Consider the following 22,507-nt stretch of genomic DNA (forward strand, 5'->3'; position numbering starts at 1 on the left):
ACCTGGGGAGCCACATCTGCACATTGCCCTCTCAGGCCTCCAGGGCGCTGCACTGAAGTCCAGCAGGAGGTGGGGGTGTGTTCCGGGGCTGAGGGGGTAGGATGGGTTCCACACTTGAGTGGGCCATTCAGGGAAGAGGTCTTCAGCAGGAAGCCGGACCTGGGAGGGGGGCTTTAAAGCAGGTCCAGAAGGCCCTTGGAATTTCCTGGGTCTGAGCCTCTGGAGAACAGACATTAATCAGATACTGTCAGGGGTCAGGCCCTACATGTACACTATGAAATCATTACCCCAAATTAGTTTAAATGAAAATGTTTGAATGAAAAAATAAATAAATAAAATTTTCTTGGAGAGAAATCTAGAGTTTTCTTAGGGAGTCTTTAAAGCTATAACCTCCTACACTCTGAAGTCTGCAAAGCTTAACATTCCATAACTGAACCAAAGGCAGTGTTTGTGTTTCTGGGGATCTTTCCAGAACAGCATCAGGCACGTTTGAAAGGCTTCCCCCTGGTGGACATTTCCTGAGCTTCTTTTCTTGCCTCCTCCATACTTGAGGTAGTTGGTCATTCTGGCACATTCTTGGGAAAGTCCCTAGTACCTCTCTTCAAATGTTCTTCAGTTAGAGGTGAAGAACCCCCAAATCTATTTCACAATCTTCCCGACGTTTCCTGATAAAACAAAGTTTAATATCAGCTTGTTGAGATTTGCTGCTGTGGCTTAGGGATTTCATAGTGACCCAAAGAGAAAACACAGAATTATTTGGTTTCTCCAAGTTTTGCAAAAAGTATTCCCCAATTGGGCAAAAAAAAAAAAAAGCAAAATGAAAAGTGAACCTCAAAGAGTCTTAACCAGTCTTGAGATTGAGAAAGTGGAAAACCTTCTACCTTTAGCCCAATTTAACAAGTAGTTGAAATGTACCACTGACTTGGACAGGATCCTTCCCCAAAGTGAGGCCATCTGCCTCCTTTACATTGACAGACACTGCCAGGTGTGGGCAGCTGGGAGGACGTGGCCTCAGGGCCCCAGAGGGTCTCGGCAGTGGCTGAAACGTCCTTGTGCCACCCAGGCCACCAGGCCAGAATCTCTGTGGGGATAGGAAGGTCAGGTATTGGCATTGAATGCAGATCTACTCCAGTCCCTTCCTTTTACCAGCAAGAACATTGAGACCCAGGAAGGAGGGACCGCTGGACCTGGCCACGTTATCAGGAACTGACGGGAATATGGGTCAGAAAACCTTGAATTCAGTTGGAAATTTCCAAACTCATTCTGGATTCTGTGGTGACACCTAGAGGTGATGCTGTCCCACCTGGGTGCTTGCTCAGGTCTCTTTCTCTGCCTTTCCTCCCACAGAGACCCTCCTGCCTCTCAGTCACCTTGCACTGCCTCCTAATAGCCTGGCCTGCTCCCCAGGCCTAGCTCTCCAGAGCCACCTCCCCGTCCTCGTATCACACAGAGGAGCCACAGCTGGGCTCTGGGTACTGAGTAGGAAGTGGTTTTCTTTGCTGTAGGCTGAGACCAGATCCGTTAGCTCAATACCTCACCTGCCACCAAACTCAAATATTTGCACATCCAGTGACTTAAATTCAGTCCAAAGAGGTGACTGTTTCTCCATTCAGAGCTGCTTGCTTTTCCTCCTGCATGAAGCTGTACCCAGGAACAGGGACAAGGACCTGGCCCCAAGTTGCTGCCATTTGGAGCCTTCTAAAGCAGAGACTCCCCATTGTCCTGCAGAATGACATCTGGGCACACAGTCCACCTCCTGTTCCCTGTCCCTGGGAATCCCCTTGGCCTCTCCCCACCTCCACACTGTGACCTCTGGACAGACCCCTGCTGTGAGGAACGTCTTCCCATGGCAAACCTTCCAGAGAGCTTGAGGGCATCGCCCAGCATTGCCCACACTACTGTCACCTCATGGTCATATCTTTTCCTAGCTAGGTCCCCAAGTCCCTTGAATCCCTGTTGATATATCAGTGGCCAAGTCATTGATTTTTCCAAGTAGCTGATGCGTGCAGAGCACGCCAAGCCTCGAGCTGGGGACTTGGGACACACAATGGAAGAAAGCAGACAGAAACCTCTGCCTGTGTGGGGCTGACATTTTGGCAGAGTGGTGACAGCCAAAAGATTTCCCTTAGAACAGCTGGAGTCAAAGAAAGGCAGGAAGAGGGGAGTTTGGGGGTTGGTCCCGGAGCTAGTGGGATGGAGAGCAAGGACAAGAACTGGGTTTGAACTCATAAGAATTCCCTGGATAAATATGTCAGAGCTCGCATGCTGCATGGGGGCTGCACTTTAGAGCAGCCTTTCTCAGACTTTATCCTGCTGGGCTCATGGGAGGCCGGGTGAAGACCAAGATGCCAAGCTGGGAAGTGTGACGGGAGGCCAGGCGTGTGCATTTTAACTGCGAGTGGTGCTGACGGAGCTGACCCACAGACCACACTGAGAGCAACAGGGCTTTAGGGCAGATCGCTCTGCACGCAGACTCTTGCTGGACTCATCGCAGTAACCACAGATGGCTGCCTCTGGGCTCTGCATTATCTCTTATTTACATTGACAGATAAGAAAACTGAGCCTCTGAGATTGGAGCTGACGCCAGTGTGCACACAGTGCGAGCAGGAGAGCCAGGGTGTGGCTAGGCTCCCAGAGCTCCCCTGAGTCCCTGGGACTGACTTGGCTGGACCTGGCTCACACAAAGCCTCTGGACCCTTGGGATCCTCAGACCCATCATGCTGTAAGATTTGACTGTCACGTCGGGTGTCGCTGGCTGTGGCTTTTACTCACTGTCTTTGCTATGAGTGTTACACCACATGCAACGGATGGAGGTGATGGACATTGGTGGTTTTTCCGGTTGGGGCTCTTTGTGGACAGTGCTGACCACACCTGCCAGGCTGGGACATTTGCTCCCATGTAATCCGGTGACCGTGAGGACCAAGGAGGAAAGGACTCTCAGACGAGAGGCTCTCAGAGAGAAATAGACCATTGGCCTGCCTGTCCACCCAGCCCTCCGTGCCCCGAGCCTCACAGGGTGACAGACATCTGCAACACAGTAGGCATGTTCAAGGTTTTATTGTAACACAGCGCTGAAGTCACAAGGAGTAAGTTTTCCACCCAACGCACACAGCACCTGTCATTGCGTGCTTGGCCAATTGCCAGGCTCAGTCCCAGGGACCTGAGACACACACAAGTCCTGTTCCCTGCCCGAGGAGCCCACGGCCTGCAGGGGAGCCAGACGGAGGCACAGCCAGTCCCACTCCAGTCTCCGCATCGGAAGCGCCAGAATGGGCCAGAAGCAGCTCCTCGACTCCTGGGTCCTGGCAGAGCAGGAGGGACCTGGGGAGCCCCATCAGCCCAGGGCAGAGCAGGGGACTTATGTGGAGTGCAGACGGTGCTTGGGGCCGGGCACGGGCTCAGAGTACGGGAATGTTTCAAAAAGGACAAGAACAAGGCTCCAATACAGTCCACTAATGTTTAATTTTTAAAGTTTGGGACATTACAAAAGGAAGGGAAATGAGGTCATGTGCCGCCTGCCTTCCCGTTTCCCGCCACCTCACAGGTGCAGGACATCCTAATGCCCCATCCCTCTCGGAAGGGATCCAACCTCCAAATTCCTTCACGGGGAGTAGAGTTGGCTAATAAATAGTACCATGAACTCCCTAATCTCTACTTTCCATAGACCCTTAAAGACTTTCCCACGGCCAGGGATGGAGCTCAGTGGAAGAGCTGGTGCCTTCGCACAGGGAGACCCCAGGTCCAATCCCCTACACCAAAACCAAACCAACAACAGCAAACTTCCCCAGGGACCAGCCTCAGCTGGTAACACAGGTCATGAAGCCACCTGGGGAGGGCAGTGACCTGATGGATGGGGGTCATGTGAGGGGCGGGGGAATGGAGCAGAGGGAGAGCAGGGGTGCCCAGCAGGCAGGTGGTCTGGATTTCCCCACCTCACCTCGCCCAGAGAGAGGTCAGAGGCCACCCAGAAGGGTTTGGAGCAGGGCCTGCCGGGATCCCATCTGCACTTGGAGAGATGATCATTCTGGAGGCAGCATGGAGGTGGGGGTCACCAAGAGGCTGCAGGCAGAGTCCTGTTGTGGGGTTCTGATGCCTCCTTCCAGGGTCCACCCTGCAAAGGTCCCACCTCTGACCCCACAGCTGTCAGGAGCCCCCAGGCAGGGGTGGACAGGCAGGCCCTGGAGTCATCGATGGCCCGGGAGTGTGGAAGGGCAGGTCTGGCCTGTACTACTGGTCCTCCTGGAAGTAGAACTTGGTGACCACGAGGGTGTCTTCGGGCCTGTTGGTGAGGCTGACAGGCTGGTCAGCTTCCAACGCCGTGCAGATGAACCAGCCCGGGCAGGCTGCAGACTCAAAGCTGGTGGTGGGGCCGTTGTCTGAGCGGATGAAGGAGAAGCGCTTGTCCTGCTCCTTGGTCCCACTCAGGTTGGTGATGTTAACTGCCTGGAAGTCAAGAGTCAGGTGGGTGATGGCCACAGACCAGGAAATCTGCTAAATACAAGACCCATCCATAGAGGCCAGGGCTGGGGTCTGTCAGGGTTGAGCCTCCAAGGAGAATGGGTGGAGGAGAGATGGGTGGAGTCTCAAGGCTCATTTGACTTGTTACGTGAGCTATCCTGGCCAGCCCTGCTCCACACAGAGCAGCTGTCACCCTCCAAAAAAGTTGCCCTGTCTACTGGTGGAGGGAAGTGACGTTGTCATGGATATGGACACTTGCATTTGGATGAAGATCTTGCCCAACAAGCCCCCGAGACAAAGCCATCTTTCCCCAGACTGGGACAGCCCATTACTATTGAATGGGACCAGGGAGTAGCAAAGGTCAGGATGGGATCCCTACCATTGAAGCTAAAGAGATAAGATTCAGAAGAGAAAGGTCCTGAGGATAGGCCTTGTTCAAAGAGGCAGTTCCTGAGGGCAGTGCTGAGACCCACAGTGATTCAGGACCTGTGATACAGTGTCATGTTGGTGGTCCCAATGAACTGTGCCCCCTCCTGGTGTTCACACTCTTGGGCCACCCCCTCCCAAGCTGAGTCCAGACTTAGCCACGCAACCGCCATTTGCCATTATGATCAGGTGCTTTCCCATAGACGCTTGTCTCTTGGGGATGATCCCTCGTGGGGGCCAGCCGCCATGTTGTGAGGAAGTCTGGCTAACACCCAAACACGGAGAGCCTCGAGGGCCAGGAACCATGCTGGACACCAGCACCAGTCAAGGTCACTGAGGAAGGCAGCCGCAGGAGGACCCCAGCACCTTTCTCCATGTGCACCCGAGCAGCCCAGCTGATCCTGGGCCACTCACAGAATCATGAGAACAAACTGCTTTAAGCCACTGGGCTTTGGAGGGGTTGGATGCCCCAGAACAGATCCTTACCTCCAACTGGAGACGCATGTCATCACCAGACTTGACACAGGACAGGCACAACTTCCCCCCGCGGATCCCCAAGAACATAGCATGAGGGTCGATGGGCACCATGTCTATCTTTTCTGGGGAAGAGAAGAGAGGAGGATCAGGAGGAAGGAAGAGGAGGCAGGGATGTGGAGGAGACCCTGAGTATTGTTTTTGGCCCCCCCTCCACAGCTAAAATCCAGGGTCAGAAGGACAGGCAGACCCCACCTTCCTGTCTGCGTCCAGAGGGAAGTTCACGCCCTGCTTAAGCACTCCCCGGAGGCTGAGGCTCTAGTCTCTGCTTCATGTGACTTCTCCCCTGGCTCTCCCAGGACACCTGTGCTCCAGGTCAACAACCCTGCTGCCAACCGCCAGGGACAGCAGCACACAAGAGTGAGTGGGGCTCCAGGGGACCTTGGGGACTGGGAGTCCAGCTTCCCCATGCTCTCGTGTAGCAGGAATAATCTCAGCCTCCCTGTGCTTCAGCAAGTGCATGGGTAGAACTACCTGCAGGACAGGAAGGGTAGGTCTCTGATTCTTTCCACGTAAGGTAGGGCAGAGGGAGCAAGGGGTTGGGCAGGGTGGGGCGAGGCAGACAGCGGCATGCTACCTACCAAACAGGGAAGTGAGAATATCTGGATGCCAGGCCTGAAAGAATCTCCAATCCTCCACCCCAGGACCCTCAGCTTACTAAAGGGAAAACTAGGCACGGGGTGAAGTTCATCCAAGCTCATGCAGCTTGTTTGGAGTGTGAACTAGAACATGGTGTCCATGATTATTCACGGGACATGGCCCAGCCTTGCACAGGGGGTCTTAATCAGGGGCTGGCTCAAGTTTGAATGACACGGGAACGTGGGAGCCCTAATAGGCACAGGACGAAGGGAAGGTCCCGTGTGACCTGTAGTGGTTCCCATCTCCCCAGCTTCCAACTCACAGGGATTAGAACATGGCACCTGAAATTGCAGGGACAGATGGCAATGCTGGGATTCCGGGAACAGAGTGAGCCAATTCCCATACAACACTGGTTCCCCTGGAAACTACTCACCTTCTAATTTAATATTTGGCCCCTGCAAGTATCCGGCGACTAGTTGGTTGTTCCTCAGGTAGAAGGTTTTCTGATTAATATCCCAGATCCTGAAAAAGAAAAGGACCCAGCTGTAGTGCACACCTGGAATGTGCATGGTCCACTCACCAGCCCCTTCCTGTGTCCCCCAGAGCTCATCTAGTCTGCTTCCAGTTCTACCAGGAGTGTGGACTTGCACACCCAGGACATGGAGGAGTGGAGAGCCCCTGCTACCCATGCCCTCAGCCTGCTTCTCTACAAGGGATTAAGGTTATTCCTGGAGTTATTGATTCTGATTATGCTGGAGACATTAAGATTTTAGTAGAGACTTCATCTCAAAAAAGTTTGATTATGCATTAAGGGCAAAGGATTGCTCAGATCTTGTTACTTCCTTATGTATCGATAGGAAATTGAGCTATTTCAGAAGATCAAAGACAAACTAGAGGTTTTGGTTCTAGTGATTTGGCATTTGGGGTTAAAAAAATTTCAAATCTCTCGTCCTATGAAAAAACTAAAGATTCAGGGAAAAATAATTGAAGGCTTATTGGACACAGGAGCAGAAGTTACTTGTATAGCAGGAAAAGCTTGTCCCTCAACCTGGCCTACAACAGTGACTCCCTCAATACTCAGGGGACTTGGAACTGTTGCTAATGTAGCTAAAAGCACTCAAATGCTTAAATGGGCTAATAACAAAAATTTGGGCACTTTTCAGCCATATGTGATTCCTCTTCTTCCTTTTAGTTTATGGGGTCCAGACATAATGTTTAAAATGGGGGTTTCTCTCTGTACTGCTCTTGTAGAAGAGGCTCAACAGGATTTTTAATTGGGGCCATTGTTGAAACAGCAGATAAAATGACTTGTAAAAATGATAAACCTGTATGGGTAGAACAATGGCCCCTTAACAACAGAAAAATTACAAGCTGCAGACTTGTTGGTTAAGGAACAACTAATTTAAAACACATAGATCCCTCCAATGGTCCCTGGAATACTCCTATATTCGTTATTAAGAAATCAGGGAAATGGAGATTACTACAAGATCTAAGAGCTATCAATGCCACCATAGAAGATAGGGGGTCCCTACAACCAGGACTCCCTTCTCCAACAGCTGTCCCTAAAGGATCTCACGTTATGGTAATAGACTTACAAGACTGCTTTTTTATTATTCCGTTACATCCTGATGATTGTAAAAAGGTTTGCCTTAACCTTCCCTCTGCCAATTTGAAAAGACCATGCCAACGATTTCAGAGGAAGGTATGAAAAACAGCCTTACTCTCTGTCAAAAGTATGTTGCATCAGCAATACAACCACTAAGAGATAAATATAAATATGCCTATGTTATCCATTATATGGATGATATATTAATCGCTCATAAAAACGTTCAATTGCTTTATCATATATTATTGACGTTAACAATCTTTACAAAATTTTGGTCTAGTCATTGCCTCAGATAAAATTCAGCAATCCCCTTCTTATAATTATTTGGGTAGAATTATAAGTACTCAAGCTATTTCCCATCAAAATTTAAAATTACAAATTGAGCATTTACAGACTTTAAATGATTTTCAAAAACTTTTAGAGATATTAATTGCTTCATCCTTTTTTGAAACTCACTACTACAGAACTTAAACCATTATTTGGTATTTTGAGAGGAGACTCAAACCCACATTCTCTTCGGGTTTTGACAGAAGAGGCTAATCTGGCCTTATGCGAGGTAGAAGCGGTTAATAACAGTTGCAAAGAGTTGGCTATACTCAGATTTGGGATTTTCTTATTTTAGCTACTCCTCATACACCCACAGGGGATCTGTGGCAGTCAGGTCCTTTAGAATGGATGCATATGCCAGTTACCTCATATCCTGTTGTGGTTGCCTTAGTAATAATCAAGGGAAGGCATAGAAGTAGAGTTATTCAGGAAAGAAGTGCATAATTTGGTGACTCCTTATGCTAGAGATCAACTAAATACACTATGGAACATTCTGAAGACTGGCAAATAGCCCTACAGGGATATTATGGTCACGTTAAATTTCATCTGCCATCTCATCCTTTGTTAGACCTGGTTAAGAACCACCCTATCATTTTTCCAAAATTGTTCTCTTCTGAGCCCTTACCTCAACCAGCAGTCTTACTTTTCACTGATGGTTCTTCAAATGGACAAGCATCTTTAGTTATTAGTGATAAAACTTATGTTCAACAGACAGAAGAAACCTCTGTTCACAGGGCAGAAATGGCACCTGGAATCATGGTCTTTACCCAATTAAAAGGTCAAATGTTTAATTTCTATACTGATTGTCAGTCTAATGTGAAAATCTTTCCTCATATAGAAACAACCTGTCTTCCTCAGCATAAGACTACAAGTTTTCATTAATTCCTTACAAAAGTTGATCCTAGAAAGACAACATCTTTATTTTATAGGACACATCTGAGGACATTCTCACTTTTCAGGAAAGTATCACAAGGTAATGCTTTAGCAGATTCACTAACTAAACCCCCAATTTTTACTGTTCAAGAAGCTACAGCTAGTCACACTTTGTATCATCAAAATGCCTCTGCCCTTCAACGGAAATTTCATATCCCTAGGGAATCAGCTAGGAGAAATTGTCAAACCTGCCCAACATTATGGCTCTACCCATGGGGGTTAATCCTCGAGGTTTAAGACCTAATGATTTATGGCAAATGGATGTCACTCATATTCCTTCATTTGGAAAATTAGTTTATGTTCATGTCATTGTTGATACATTTTCCCACGTGATTATTGCCTCAGCAAAAACTGGGGAAGCATATAAAGATATGGTCCAACATCTGTTTATTTGTTTCTCGTATTTTGGGATGCCTAAAGCACTAAAAACAGAAAATGCACCAGCTTATACTTCAAATGCCTTTAAAAATTTTTGTGACATGTTCACAATCTCTCATTCTACGGGGATTCCCTGTAACCCTCGAGGACAAGCTATAGTTGAGAGAGCTCATCAAACACTAAAGGCTCAAATTGCTAAACTTCAAGGAAAATATAAATACAGCTCTCCTCATCATGGTCTACAACATGCCTTGTTGGTGATTAGCCACCTTACTTGTGACAATAAAGGAGTAACTCTCATGCTAAGACACTGGGAAAATGAGAAAATATCAGCAAAACCCTTAGTGAAATGGAAAGATCTCTTGAAGGGAAAATGGAAAGGACCTGGTTAATATATTATTAACTTGTGGGCGAGGGTGTGCTTGTTTCTTCCCACAGGATGCGGATTCTCCCATTTGGATTCCTGATAGACTGATTCTGCGTCCCTGCCTTCAGAACAGGAAGCAGAACAGATGGTTCCCTCCAAAATCCCATACTTCCCACAATTGACCACGGTGCCTGAGGAAGGTCTGACAACCACCTTGATTCCACCTCTTTCTCAATTACATTTTAACACTTCTCAACTCTTACCTAAACACGCGTTTTCTACGAGATCTTCCGCAAGACTACCAACTTGGGGACAGATAGAACAACTGACCGATCAAGCTCCAGTACTTATTTCTTCTCAAATTCCTATGCACCTGATATTATTGCCAGGTTAACCCTTCTTGCCTGTCAAGTAGCAAATGTATCTTCTAAATATTTCAGGGCACATTATCCTGGCCCACCTTTGTTTCATCTTACTACCGGGGGAAAAGGAGATATGAGTGTATTTGCCAAGAATACTGATCTAATTATTTTATTACTCCTATTTGTACTCATAATTTTAATTTTAAGGGTGACAGTCATTTACCTCTTCTTTGTTTTACTCATTGTGTTGCTAGACCAATAGGCTGTTTATCACTTAATTATAGGACATTTTAAGCAGATTCCCCATCTAATAAAAACAAAAAGGATCTTTGGGCACTTTCTATTTTAACCCTCGGTTTACGTAATTTTAAAGATTATTTATGAACAGAAAAGGCTCCTCCTGTGATTCAGAACTGTTCCTGAGTTGAGGTTCATCTTAAAAGTTCATGGTCAGGGATAGATAGACTATTTTGATTTCCTTCCTGGCATAAATGTGTGTATATTGAAAAAGGATTTAAATTTTTCCCTCGAGATTCTTCTTTTCCAATATGTGATCATTCTATCTTTTCCCCTGACCATGATTATCACAGATTTTTAACAACAAGTCCTTTCTTTGCTAGACAATGGCCAAGTATTATGTTGTCTAAACTGGAGCCTATTTATCAATGGTTCTCATCTGGATGGGTTACTCCTATCCAGGAGTAGACTTTAAATTCCAGATGGCCAAGAATATAACTCACCAGTTATATTATATTATATTATATTCCTATGCACCTGATATTATTGCCAGGTTACATGCCAGGTGGTTCATGACTTAAAGGCTGTTTTACTATCTGTCAGGACATTGAGGACAAAACAGAAAAATATCCACAATCATTCTGGGAACTGCTACAGGAACTCTGGACACCACAATTGATTATATCAACTATGAATCCAAATTCATGTTCTCAGTCTCTTAAAAAGCCTAAGCAGATAGTTATCATGCCTGTTGCACAAAGCCCACCATATGTAGCCTGTTTAATTAAGGATAGGTTATGGTATTCATCCAGGGGAGAAAAGGTTTGTAAAAGTATGTTGTCCTTCTAAAAGACCCTCCTTTACTTTAGGGATTTATGATGAGCATAGTTGATGTTAGCGGCAGGGGAATGGACATGCAGAACCTGCCCTTTCGTTAAAGATTACAAAGATTTAAGACTGCTGTACTTTGACTAAAGAACAAAGAAACTCTCTGAGAAAGCAGCTTAACCAGTTTTATGAGAATCAATGTAGGCATTTTTAGATGCTTTTAGAATATAAGATGGTTAGAGGGGACTTTAAGATGGGATCTTAAGTACAGGTGTGCTTTAAACTTAAGTGTTAATGACAGGTTGGGAGACATGGAGTCTGGTTATGTAGTTTGGCATCTGTTAAGTAAGGAAATGTCACATCCTGGGAAAAATCTGGAGATTTTAAATTGAAGACACATTTTATTAATGATTCTGTACCCATAATGACGAGAAAAGGCAGAATAATAGGAGACAGGGAGAGAGCAGCTGACAGCTCTTTCTCTGGAGATTGCTCCAACAGAACGACTCCTGTCTCATCCTTTGCGCCGATGCCACTCGTCCTTCAGGACCCCCTGGACCCCACTGGGGCAGGACCCCAGCAAATACCTTCATGTGTCCCCCAGAGCTCACCTAATCTCCTTCCAGTTCTACCAGGAGTGTGGACTTGCACACCCAGGACATGGATGAGAAGACTGAGGCCCACAGCCCAACTCCCCCAGCTGGTGAGTGGAGCCCCTGCTACCCATGCCCTCTGCCTGCTTCTCATCCCAGATCCCAGCACAGGCACCTCCTGGTCAGCAGAGCATGCTCTAGAGCGTCCCTGTCCCATAGACCTTCCTGGGATGCAGAAAAGCCTTGCAGTCAACCTGTCCAATATGGCGGCCACCTGTGTCCATTGAATTTCAGAATTGCAGGGGGGGGGTGCGGAGAGGGGTGGAGGTTGACTTGAATTTTGACTCTATTGTCATTCATTTCAAGGTAAACCAGCCCCCTGAGATTGGTGGCTACTGCAGCTCAGTGTAAGAAGTTCCAGGACACAATACCTTGCCGCTAACTCACTGAGCCTTGGACCCACAGGGTCTGCTGCTAGAAACCTTCTCCTATCTAGTGACCTGTCCTGGGTCTGGCAGGGGCAGCTGTCCCCCCCCCCCCCCCGGGACAAGTTGGCTTCCTCTAGCTCACCCAGTCACCTGTTGGTGGCTCCCAATCCTCTCTTCTCGCTGACGGGCCCCTGTGGCTGACAGCAGGACTGGCAACTTGAGATGGAGTAAACAGAGCCAGCCTGGGGCCCAGAAGGGCCTCACCTCGTCACCTGTGAAGCCCTCTGGTGACACCTGCCATCCTGGGGTTTGAGCAGCACTAGCTCAGGGAGGGGTTCTCAGGCCAACCAAAGGGCTGTGCACGTGTGAGCATTGGACTTCTTTGGATTGTCCTTAGTTCCCAGACGAGTCTCAGCCTGAAGGGATCCAACATCCCTGCTAGAGGACCCAGAGCCCTTCTGCAACCCCCAACTGGTGAGAGGCACTCAGAAAGCAGACAGTCCTGCGTCTGGGAAGGGAGGGCCCCATCTTGGGACCCACACGGGCACTGACACACTCAAAGTCTCAACCTGCAGCTGTGGGTCAGAAACACCCGGGATGGAGAGGGATATCGCTGAGCATGCCTTCCCTCCTGGGACGAGTCCTGGGACAAGTCCTGGCCCAGGGGAACCACACAGGCAGCACACTCATATGCACTAGCGGTGCCATCGCCTGGGGCTCTGGGTCTAATCTCAAAACTCACAATCATTTTTAGGCACTCTCGGTCACCAGGACACTGCTACACTGTCATCGGTGCAATTGCTTTTCATTCACGACAACCCATAAGACACGCAGGAAGTCATCATGAGCACAAGTCAGAGATGGAGAAACTGAGGCACCAGGAAGTGAAGCCTCCAATAAGTCAACCCAGACCGGGGTCTCCACAGTCAGTGGGGGTCTCCAGCTATGTCCTGCCCTGCCCCGCTCTGCTGGCCCAGACACCAGCATCTTTGCACGTGCCTGTCCCTGGGTGAGCTGCCCTAGTCTCTGGGAAGGTGAGCTGCGCTTCGGCCCTGCTTCACACATCTGGGGTATTTTAAAACACAAACCCTAGAGGCGGTCCAGGCAGCATGTGGATCTTGTGCACAGCACTTCTGTTGCCCACCCATACCCAGAGCCGGTGGCCCCAGAAGGCCTCTGTGCCCTCACATCCTTACCTGAAGGCTTGCATCCTGCAGGGTCTCCTCCCCAGGGGGCGGCAGGCAGCCTCTGAGTGGAGCAGGAAGAGGAGAAGAGAGATTAGGTGGCTGCAGGGACCCCTGCACATTTCCATCCTGTGGTCCCAGCCAGGCAGTGGAGACTGCCATTTGGGGGCCAGTGTTGCTGCTTATAAAGAAGGTAGTCACTCACCGGGGCCAGGCTGCTGCCACCAGTCCCACTGCAAGAAGCGGAAATACCCTCGCAATTCCAAAACGAGAAACCCTTGCTGTTGTCACTTTCAGCCCCAACGAGTGTCGCAATGGGGTGTTGTAACCGATGCCCTCCCCTTTTTCCCCTGTGCAATTTCCCCAAAATCAAGATTTCTATTTCCCCTTCACTGGGTTCGTGGGAAGAGAACGATGAAAGTCCAAGTCCCTCCTTTGCCTGACAGGTAGTCTGAGATGTTGACTTGTTAAAACCAGATCTGAGCAGAAATGTCCTCTGTCCCCATAGATCCCATCACGGGCTCCCAGTACATGGGATTGTGTCACATCACTCTGTTTTCTGTGAAGGAGGGATGGCCTGCTGGACTTTGGGCAGGGGACTGCCAAACACTCTGTACAGAATCAGATTGTAAATATTTTGGGCTTTGTGGGTCGTCCAGCTGACGCGATCACCCGACTCAGCCGTCCCCCTGAACAAGCGGCTATGGACTGTCTGCAAACAGGAAGGTCACACTGTGCTCCAACACAACTTTATTTACAGACCAGGGGCCACCGGAGTGCACTGGAAGTGTGCTGATCCCTGTTCTAGAGAAAAGCGAGTCCTTCCTGAGAGGTACTCTCAAACCAGTTCTCTCCCCACTCCCCACATCTTTAAAGACATGGTCTTGGAGAAACAGAGGGCACTCAGCCCTTGGATAGAAATAGGCACAAATTCTCCCTCTGCATCTGGGCCTCAGCATGAAGATGACAGTGTCCTTCTTGCAGGTGGCGGGGCAGGATGGCAGGATGAAAGGAAGGGGCAACTCCTGGCCCGTTCTGGGTTGATAAACATGAATTTCCTGTCTTCCAGTATTCTAAACAGGAAAAGGCCATCATGTTTCCCATTTATGGATGCAAAAAGCTGAAGGGGGTTTCTATGTGATGGGAAATGGCATTGCAGAAGCACAGATTTGGCATTTTTAGATAAGAGGGTCAGGATCAAACATCCCGTTTGTTTTAAGGAGATCCGAAGGTCCCAGATGGGAGAAGGGGCATGCCCAAGGTCACAGAGCTTGTTAATGCCAAGTGTATGTCCAGGAATCCTGGTCTTCTCACCTGCAGCCCGGGATCCTCCCACCACCACACTTGATCTCAATGCATTTGACTTCATCTTCAACCAACGAATCAAAGTCTGTGGAGGTTGCAAATGAATTCTCTGGGTCTTTAAAGCAAATGGACATTTCTGCAAAGCTCACTCTGGGTGATAGCTTTGGCAGGCAAAGTGGCTCGCCTGTGTCCCTTCGCTGTCCTCAGAAGCTATGTGGACTTGAGTGGATCATTTGGCCTCTCTGAAACCACAGAAAACTATGGACCCTCGGGGCTGTTTGGTCTGCTCATATGTTTGCTTTTGGTTGTTCTCCTGAGCCCTGGCGGAATGATGCGACGAGCGTGGACCTGTGCAGTTATTGGTCACTTCCAGAATTCACTGAAATTTCTGGAACAGCTATTAATCATCTGGGGCATATCACTGTCATTACGTCTGCGGAAGGGCAGGCAGCCAGCCCGGCTGTGACATGCTCCCTCCTGCCCGGCTCCCCTGGGCTACTCTACAGCCCCCCTGAATTTTAACTTAGCACTCTCTCAAAACACATCTTAAGAGATGGGAGAGGAGGGGCTCTCCGGGGTGGGGTGGGGTGTCTCCATCCTGGTTCTGCCTTCAGGCAGCATTCCAAGGAAGGGTCTCACCCACGTGGGTAAACCGCTTCTCTGACTCCAATTTGAATTCAAAGGGAACGAGATTTCTCCTGTGGAACAGAGTTCTGGGCTCCGGGACTCTCTAGGATCTGCATCCTTTTTCCATGTTCTCTGCAAAAGACCCCCAGCCAGTGGCCCAGCTGAGCCTGAATCCTCCCCTGTCATTTACTGGCTAGGTCGTCTCAGACGATGAGCCAGGCTGTCTGGGTGCCAGTTTCATTATCTGTTAGATGGGGCCAATAACAGAAGCACATCCTGGGTTGCTGTAAGAATGAAATAAGATGCTGTGTGTGGTGTCCTTAGCCCTGTCCCTGGCACGTGAGAAGTAGCCAAGTAACAAAGATCATGTGTGCTCTTTCACCCAAGGTAAAGTGGGAGAAATGAGTCACACTGCCCCAGCCCCCACACCCTGCCCTGCACTCCCAGCCTCTCCTCTGCTTACTGACTTACCCTCCTTTCCCTGGGTACTGATCCCTGCTCCTTTCCCTATGTACTGACCCACCCTCCTTTCCCTGGGTACTGATCCCTTATCTTTTCCCTATATACTGACCCACCCTCCTTTCCCTGGGTACTGATCCCTGCTCCTTTCCCTATGTACTGACCCACCCTCCTTTCCCTGGATACTGATCCCTGCTTCTTTCTTCATGTACAGACTCACCCTCCTTTCCTTGGGTACTGATCCCTGCTCTTTTCCTTATATACTGACCCACCCTCCTTTCCCTAGGTACTGATCCCTGCTCCTTTCCCTGTGTACTGACCTACCCTCCTTTCTTGCTCCAGATGCAAGTCTATTCCCCTTCCCAAAGGAAGAGACAGGGAGAAGGGGGACGGGAAGCTCTCTCCCTGTCCTCACGCTTCTGGCCACAGTTCCAAACTTGGTTCCATTTATTGCACCAAACCAGTTGGTGTCCGTGTGATTTCTGCCCACAGGACATCTCTGACTAAACTTCTTCTCAGTTCTAGGTACTTAGCCCCCAAATCTGCTTCCTGAATGAAGCTAAATGACCACAGCACTTACAGGATCCTGCTCTCCTGACCAGTACTGGTGACTTCCCTCTGGGCTTCGGGTCCCCACAGCTGTATCTAGTGCCTTCTAGACACTGAGCCTGATGCTAGTAGACAGTGGCACCATCAGAAATGATGAGGACCTGCTTAAAGGGGCCCCGCCGAGGGAGAGATGGAGGCAGGGTGTCCACGTCTTAGGAGACAGCAGAGTATAAAGAAGAGTGCTACCACAGGGGACCTGGGAGCCCCGAGGGGTCCCTGCGGGGAAGTGGGAGGGTGACTTTGCCACTGTCTTCTGATGCTGCCTGTGAAGTGCTAAGCATGGCCCCCGGCCACGTGGGGCGTGTTCAATGGTGTGAGCTGTTTCTCAATCCCAGTTAATTATATCTTTCCGTTCTAGGATTTCCATTTGGTTCCTCCTTTGCATGCTCACAGCTCTCTGCCAAAATTTTCAATCTTGCCTTCTAAATCTTTGAGCAACTGCATTACTTGGAGCCCTGCTGGGTCTCCTTCTGCTGTTTTTCTTTAACGCTCAGGTTGTCTCGCACATATGCTGTGGGTCGGATAAGTGCTCCCCCAAGGTTCTTTTGCAGGAGGACTCGTCCCAGGGTGGCACTAGGGGAGGTGGGGCGCCTCCAGCGGCGGGGCTCGTTGGGTTACTGGAAGTGTGCTCCCGAGGGGGGGGTCGTGCTCCCCAGCCCCTTCCCTCCCTGTTGCTTTTCCTTCTTTTCTGTTTCTTTCTTTCTTTTTGGTGTTTTCAGTATTGCAAACCAGGGGTGCTCGACACTGAGTTGCACCCCCAACCCTTTTTTACTTTTATTTTGAGACAGGGCCTCACTAAATTTCTCAGGCTGGCCTTGAACTTGTGATTCCCCTGCCAAGTTGCTGGGAGGACAGGTGCACACCCCGACCCCTGGCTCTTCCTGCTCTTTGCCCTTTGCTTCCTGGCTGGCAAGGTGAGCAAGTTTGTCCCATCATGCGCTCCCTGCGATTGCCACCTGTTACCCTCACCAGAGACCCAAAGCAACGGTCCCACCTGATCTTGGACTGAAATTTCCAAAAATCATGAGCTGATTGAACCTTTTCTCTCTGTAAATTAACTATCTCAGGTATGTCATTATGGTAACTCAAAACTTACTAATACAACATGCCTGATTACTTCTTATTGATTGATGGACACTATACAGCAAAACCTGTAGAGATCATTGGCGCCTCTGGGTGAGGCTGTCTTGACTCCAGATGAGTTGCTTTGTTCCTGCTGGGAAGCTGGGTAGGGAGAACTGCAGCCCTAGGTCACCTTCACCCAAACATGACTTGAGGTGGTTCAGAGGGGGGCTTCCCTGCTGGAGCGGGCTGCTGAATTTCCCTCCACTTTTACCCTCCAGGTTACAGCCCTACTGTGTGGGAGTTTTCAGGACCCTTCATCCTAAACAGAGCAGAGTACAAATTTTACCCACGTGGCCCCCACCAAGGAGGACCCAGGAATCCACAGCTGAGCTGGGTGGGCTGGGTGCTGGGGACGGAACCAGGGCCTCACCCATGCTGAGCATGTGCTCTACCACTGAGCTACCCCAACCCAACCAAGCCTTTTGGAACCTGCAGATGGCCCTGGTGAAAGGCCTCTGGGCTGGCCCCACCTCCCTGGGCCCTGCAGACCTTCCGCCTTGGCACCTTGGGGCATCTTATCTGACTGTTCTAGATGTTTTCGCAGGAGGGTCCATTCTGAAAAACCTAGCCACAGGTAGAACCTGGGGCCATCTTATTCGGGAAGGCTGGAGTGAGTGTCACCCAAGGGTAGAGGCAGAAGTGACTGCAGAGCTTGGGGGGAGACAGAGCAGAAGGACCTGGGTGTTGTCCCAAGGAGCTGGGAATTGACCTTTAGTGAAATTGAACCAGAGCATGATGTCAGGTTTCTTTTATGTTAAGGTCCTCCTGGTTGGTGAGAGTGGACAGATGGGGTAGATTTGAATCAGCGTGACTAACCCTGAAATCAGGGCCGAGTTGAGCTGGTAAACAGCAAGTGTCCACTTGTGGTATGAGTCCTCCCACCAGAGATGAGCTCAAGCCACTGACGTGACTGCACTGAACGGGAACTGGGGAGACGTGAGCACACCCCACGGCATCAGGCTGCAGCGCCCCGGGGCATCAGGGAGGCTTGGCTGCTCTTCATCCATTCTAGAGAGAAACCATTTCCACATGTTCCAACTCCCACCTCCTTCCTCTCAGCACAAGTGACTCTCCAGAGGTCCTCTCACCCTTGCAGGAAATAATCCTACTGATGAATCCAGTGTATCAGAAACACTTACTGAATCTGGGTGCAGACACTTTCCAGGAGCCTGCTGGATCTGCGAGTGCATCAGCCAGTGCTGTGGCTAAGACGCAAGCATCCGGCTTTGGTGAGCAGCTGTGCACCTTGGGTTCCAATGGCTTTATTCACCATCTTCCACCAGCATGCCATGCCCGAGTGCCTACCACCCAGAACAGGCACCACTGTCCAAACCTTGTAATTTTTTACTAAGACAATGGTACAAACACCCTAGTTGTTCTTTCCAAGTCATGGATATATATTTTAATATGAAGAGGAAGAAAACAAAATACAAACCCCTACAGTTTAATTTGATGTCTCTCTTTGTCCATCTCCCCTCAGCCAGCCCTGCCAGATACTAGTTCATTTGAACCACATCCAGCAGTTTATTAGAAGGTGCCCTGGCAGCAAACCAGGCTTGGAGACTGGCCTCCGGGGCGTCTCTGCCCACCAAGCTACAGCCCTCCCGCTAGCTGACATCAGAGTAACCACATTTGCTCTTCTGGCTGCCGCAGAGCATTCTTTGTGTATAAACCAACCATTATGGCTCACTGTTTGCAAGAAGCTTGTTCTCCTACCAGATCCAAATAGTAACTCCTACGGATCCTTTCTGAAGTTTAGTCTTGCCAAGTGGTTTTTGCTCCCATGTGTTACTACAGATCTGCAGGGAAAGTCAGCATTTGTCAATTTCCCTTAAGTTTTTGGAGATACGTGTTTGCTCTTGCCTTCTTGGCTTTGATGATTAACTCTGCAAGACAGCTTCTCTGCAGGCAAAAGGAGCCAGAGAGGAGGAGGAGACAGCTGTGTGGCCGAAGCTGTGCTGGGGAGTGGCCTGGGGCCTCGTGCATGCTGGGCTCACCTTGCCACTGAGCTGTGCCCCAGCCTGTGTGACACTACCTCCTCCAGATCTCCTCTGGTCCTCTGGTCCATAACAGCACCCATTTTCATGATGGAAACATTCTCGTAGCCACTTTGCAGAGAAAGAACTTAAGGCTCAGAAAGATTAAGCCACTTCTCCAGACCCCAGTGAGCTTGGATTTGAATCCAGTTTGGTTAGTCCTTCCCACACTGAAGTCAGCCAGAGAGAAAGCTGAGTTTTCTCCTCTCTGCTCATTGCATGATTGGAAGAAGCAAGAATTGCATTCATTCTTGTGGCGCTCCGTTTCATTTGAATTTACACTGCTTAGGCAACTATTTAGTTCATTTTTTAAAAAAATTTGTAGTAAGGAAAGAATAAGTCTAAAACTTTATACGGTGCCACAGGGCAAACTTTTCACCTAAATGTGTCCTCAGGTGACCAATTGCCCTAGTTTGCAGGATTTGACTTTTTTGTTAGCCTTTGACACATAAACATTTGGAAGACATTCCAGGTCTTACCGTAACCGCATTATGACTGCAAGTTCTTTATCTCAGCAAACCTCTCAGCCCCTGATAAACCAGGACCACCGGTCACTCATTCTTTTTCTGTCTTTTTGGTATTGGGATTTGATTGACCACTGAGCCACATCCCACCTCTCTTTATTTTGTACTTTGAGACAGGGTCTCTCTAAGATGACTAAGGCCTTGCGAAGTTGCCGAGGCTGGCTTTGAACTCGCAACCGTCCTGCCTCCGCCTCCCAAGTCGCTGCTTGTGGGTCATTCTAACTTATGAAGGCTTAAAAGGCAAAGGCACCTCTGATGGCTGATGCCACAAATTGCAGACACAATTGGTTTGTCCTTATACCCTGCCAATTCAGCTTGTTTTTGTTGGCAGAGAGGTGACCCATCTAGAGAGAGAAACACAAGCGTATCCAAAAACCACAGTGAGTCTCCACTCAGGAAAAGAGACTGCAGCCAATGCGGCAGCGATCAATCACAGCAGTCAACAACCGCCACTCTGTCAAGCTAATTTTCAACTAATCCATTCATCCTCAACATCTTCCAGCTGCATGATCAAGAAGCCATGGACACGGGGTGGCTTAATGCTGTGTTCAAACCTGGGTCCTCAAAGGGATGGACATTTTCTTCATCTTCTCCTTCCTCTCCTCGTCCCCCTCCTCCTCACACACGTCAGCTGCAGGGTAAGTGGGGACCTCGTGGTACAGAGAGGAAGCAGAGGCTGGAGCGGTGGGCCTGAGCTGTGCTGAGCATGTGCAGTGACCCCACCCTTGTCCTTGTTCCTTGTCCTCTCTCCCAGCTTTCATCAGAACACACATCTCCCCAGCTTCTCTGCCTGGCAGGGTCACTGCCTCCCGTAGTCCTGGCTTAGAGGGAGACTGTGGTTCCTTCTCCTAGGGAGCATGGTGTCTTCTCTGGGCTTGCTGGTACTGGCTTCCTGAATCCAATTCAGGTCAAGCTCACGCACATTTATTTAGCACCTATCTGTGCCAGATCAATCTCGTAGCTCTGGGGTGAAACCAGGGCCTGGCACACAGTGGGCAGGTACTCTGCTCCTGTGCTACCCACCCAGCAACTGCCTTTCTGGAATGGACTATTTTTAAGTAAAGAAATTTATTCCCAACGTACCGTCATCTGGTTCTGACAGTGATTCCAAGCTCCAAGCATTATCTGTACACGTTAGAAAACCACACAAGACCCTGAGCTAGATCTTAGCACATCCCACTAGAGATGCCTGCAGCCTGGGGAGGGGCGGATCTGCTGCCTCAGGATCACTGCTGTGGCTTCCCCAGCTCCTCCTCCCCTGATCTCATCCAGCCTAGGCCCGTACTGCAGCACAGCATGGTAAAAGGGAGACAGACTCATCTGCAGTCCACCCAGGCTTAGACTGGCTGTCTGGCTTGGGCAAATGACTTCATCTTTCTACCTCTATTTCCTCTTTCTCATCTGGCACTGTGAGGACTGAACAAGACGAGCCGGGTAAGGGCATCTCACAGTAAGCTCGCGGGAGGGTTAGCATCCTCCTGACCGTGAACCCCTGAGCATTTGCCCCCTCTCTCCTGAGACCAGGAAAGCCAGACCAAGCAGGCAGAAACCGTCTGCTCACAAGGGCCAAATAAATGCAAATAGAATCTGGGTTCTCAGATCAGCAATCCTAAGATTTTTTTTTTCTTTGCCCCACACGTATCCTAATGAGAGGTTCAAAACTAGTGACTCATAGATGGAATATTTTACCTGCTTGCTCTATGGTTTTATTTAACCAGAGCATTACTCACAATGAAATCTGAATATTTGGCTTTTCTTGAGAGAGAGAGAGAGAGAGAGATCAGTTTGGCTCCAGGCCTGCATTCTCACGGGTCACCCATCTGCTGGAACTACCTGGTGTCAGTCATTTCATTCTCTGCAGGCCCCACCCTTCCCTGTCACCACTCCGACCTTGTGAATCACTGCTGGGTTCTATGGGTATCTCATCACACACAGACTCTTCTGTCCCTCGTGTTACAGAGATTCTTCCCTGGTTCTATCATTGACCAACAGACTCCAGGGCTCCCTGAGGGGTCCTGTGGTGGAGCAGCCTCTGGGCCCACTGCCCTGGCCTCCCAGACAGACAGGCCTGGGGGTCATGCTCCCAATGCTGCTCTGGAAGCACTGGGTAAATACTGGCCCTTCCACCAGTGGAACACGTTTTCCTCCCCCACGTTTCAGATGGAAAATGGCATTGGAAGGAGCTTACCTAGAGCCATGAGGGCCTGATTGGATTCGAGGTCTCCCGAGCTCTCCCGAGGTCCTCAGCCTCCAGCTCTAGACCGACTTGCTCAAATAAAGACTGTGGGGGCGGTACCTGCGCCACCTCCCAGTGTGGCGCTGTCCTCCCTCCTGACCACCTGAGGACAGGGGAGGAGGGAGCGGCTCTCCCACACACCCACGCAGGGCCAGACAGCCCCAGGAGGAGGTGGGCCCCGCTGGGGATCAACGCCAAGACAAGCTCAGCTTCCAGGAGGGTGACTCAGGCCGCAGAAGCCAAACTGGTTCTTATCTGCATTAAACGGGACAGTAGGTAGAAACCCGAGGGGGTTTATGGGCTTTGCACCCACCCCAGCCCCGACCGCCACCAGTTCAGACAAGTA

At 49.6% G+C, this 22,507-nt stretch overlaps 1 protein-coding gene across 3 annotated transcripts; it reads right to left on the minus strand.

The window, feature by feature from the left end:
* Positions 1 to 3,443: 3,443 nt before the first annotated feature.
* On the minus strand, positions 3,444 to 22,243 carry Il1rn (interleukin 1 receptor antagonist). 3 transcript variants are annotated; one of them, XM_021720162.3, is made up of 5 exons: positions 22,114 to 22,243; positions 13,253 to 13,304; positions 6,431 to 6,519; positions 5,371 to 5,483; positions 3,444 to 4,443 (listed from the first exon to the last, which is right to left on the minus strand). In XM_021720162.3, exons 1-5 carry the CDS (start codon positions 22,121 to 22,123, stop codon positions 4,228 to 4,230), a joined length of 480 nt encoding a protein of 159 aa, XP_021575837.1. In that variant the 5' UTR covers positions 22,124 to 22,243; the 3' UTR covers positions 3,444 to 4,227. The 3 variants fall into 3 exon arrangements, with proteins under 3 accessions (XP_021575837.1, XP_013220625.1, XP_005340302.1); XM_013365171.4 differs by lacking the exon at positions 22,114 to 22,243 and adding an exon at positions 13,446 to 13,561; XM_005340245.5 differs by lacking the exon at positions 22,114 to 22,243 and having other exon boundaries at positions 13,253 to 13,439.
* Between the last annotated feature and the right edge of the window lie 264 nt (positions 22,244 to 22,507).

The sequence above is a fragment of the Ictidomys tridecemlineatus genome, chromosome 12 (genome assembly GCF_052094955.1).
Source record: "Ictidomys tridecemlineatus isolate mIctTri1 chromosome 12, mIctTri1.hap1, whole genome shotgun sequence".
NCBI classification, from domain to species: Eukaryota; Metazoa; Chordata; class Mammalia; order Rodentia; family Sciuridae; genus Ictidomys; species Ictidomys tridecemlineatus.